At 42.6% G+C, this 2133-nt stretch overlaps 1 protein-coding gene across 7 annotated transcripts in view; it reads right to left on the reverse strand.

Annotated features, from left to right (window-relative positions):
- Mapkap1 (mitogen-activated protein kinase associated protein 1) overlaps window positions 1-2133 on the reverse strand; it is a 226745-nt gene that overhangs the window by 9294 nt on the left and 215318 nt on the right. The window contains exon 12 of one of the 7 annotated variants that reach the window (XM_026777624.1): window positions 54-134. The exons of the other annotated variants lie outside the window; for them this stretch is intronic. Within the exon in view, the coding sequence (XP_026633425.1) occupies window positions 64-134 (71 nt within the window). The 3' untranslated portion in view covers window positions 54-63. Of the gene's footprint in view, window positions 1-53; window positions 135-2133 lie in introns of those variants that run through there. 7 annotated transcript variants of the gene reach the window in all.

Genomic DNA, 2133 nt, shown 5'->3' on the forward strand with positions numbered 1-2133 from the left:
TGTAGACCAGGCTGGTCTCGAACTCACAGAGATCCACCTGCCTCTGCCTCCCGAGTGCTGGGATTAAAGGCGTGTGCCACCATCGCCTGGCTCCTCTTGGTGGTCTTGCACATTGAATAAATCTTCTTTCTTGTCTTAAAAATAATAACAATAACAAAACAAAGCAAAAACAAAAAAACTTTATTAGTCTTTAAAACTGGCTAAAAAGTGATGGGTTTCATTATGGGATCTGCTTATATACTTTGTTTTTGTTGACTCTCCCATGCCCCCAGTGTCACCTGCTCCTGCTAGTCTCTGCTCACCCATAACCTTCCTTCAGCCTTCATGTCACGTCAACACATTCTTATTTTCCACCTACTCCTCCCTTAAGAGGTCGTCACCTCTTACACCCTTTCTAGTTTCATGACCTACAGTCACATCCTTACATATGTACCTACACATACAGAAAATAAATCTACAATTTGCATGAGAGAAAGCACATGGAATGTCTGTTTGAATCTGGCTTATTTTGCTTGACCTAATAATTACTGTTTCCATCCTTTTCCTATAAATGTCACAACTCCATTCTTTACAGCTACATAAAATCCCATTACGTATATTCTACATTTTCTCTATGGGTTCCTCTGCAATGGGCATCCTAGCTGTTGGGCACAGTGCAGCAGTGGGCATGGGTGTGAAGGTTCCTCTGGGGTATGCTGACACAGAGTCCTCTGGGTGTGTGCTACCTTGCCTGAGTTTGGAGCATCACACAGAATTTTGGAAAACACCCCAATGCTGAAGCACATCATTATGCAGTATTGCAGAAGTTGTGTTTTAGCACCACTGATTACCATAGAGAAGTCTGGAAGCAATGAGAAGCCAAGTTCTCAGAAAGAGATGCAAGTTTTCAAAAGTTATAATCTTGATGTGAGGCAGTAGGCTCTCAGGACTGGGACACAGCGTGACCACTTCTTTCTACCTGAACCAACAGGTTCACTTGGTTTTTTATAAAATGGCTGCCAAAGGCTCAAGTTTTGAGACTCATTTTATCAGTGTTTTCAAGTAAAAATGGTGTCCTATGAAATAAATGGCTAGTTTAGCTCTTGCCTCAAACAGCTGGATGAGAGCTTTGCTTTGGGGCAAGTGCCCCACTCCCAAGTGCAGTGCTATCTTCATGGACTTCAGAAAATGAACAAAGAATCCTGATTGGGGTATATAGCTCAATGGTGAAGTACTTGCCTAGAGACCACAAGGCTTTGAGTGTTAATCCCCAGAAAACAGAAAGAAACAGAGTTTAACAACAACAAAAAAGATAATGGCTTATTAAGTCTTTGAATGATTCTCCTTGTGTCTATATTCCTTCAGCAAGTACTACAGCACAGCTCAATAACTAAGCACTACTTCAGCTTTTTTTCTTTTCTTTTTTTCCCTTTGGCTTTTAGAGACATACAGAAGCAAGAAAAACATTCAGTCTCTGGAAGTTTCCTTCTTCAAGGGCCCTGATTTGTGACAAGCCAGAGATCACATGGGCTCTGTCGGAGGTTAAATGCTAACACCAAACCTTTGTCATGGAGAGTTTGATAATTATTGTGCAAAATACTCCTTTCTGTTTTAAGCATGAAAATCCCACACTGTGCACTTTTCCCCCAGTAAGAGGGAACTTTCTAAAAACAGTGTGTGTGATCACTGTCCATGCTGGACATGAAGGCCAGAGGATACCAGCTGTCCTCAACTATTTCTGCTTTATATAATCTTACTGTGTTAAGGCTAAAACCTTCATTTTTAATTAAACAAAAGGGGAATGCTGTGGAGCAACTGCAGTACTCTGTAAAGACATATTGCTCTCACTGTTAACAAAAAACTGGTTGGCCAATGGCTAGGCAGGATTTGGGGGGCAGAGAGAATGCTGGGAAAAATGCGGTAGGGAGTCTCCAGCCAGACAGAATTAGTAGGATGTGTACAAAATGAGGTAATGAGCCATGAGTCACGTGGTAGAACTTAGATAAGAAATAGGGGTTAAGCCGGGCGGTGGTGGCGCATGCCTTTAATCCCAGCACTTGGGAGGCAGAGGCAGGTGGATCTCTGTGAGTTCGAGGCCAGCCTGGTCTACAAAGGGAGTTCCAAGACAGGCTCCAAAGCTACAGAGAAACCCTG

Source organism: Microtus ochrogaster, chromosome 4, assembly GCF_000317375.1.
Source record: "Microtus ochrogaster isolate Prairie Vole_2 chromosome 4, MicOch1.0, whole genome shotgun sequence".
NCBI classification, from domain to species: Eukaryota; Metazoa; Chordata; class Mammalia; order Rodentia; family Cricetidae; genus Microtus; species Microtus ochrogaster.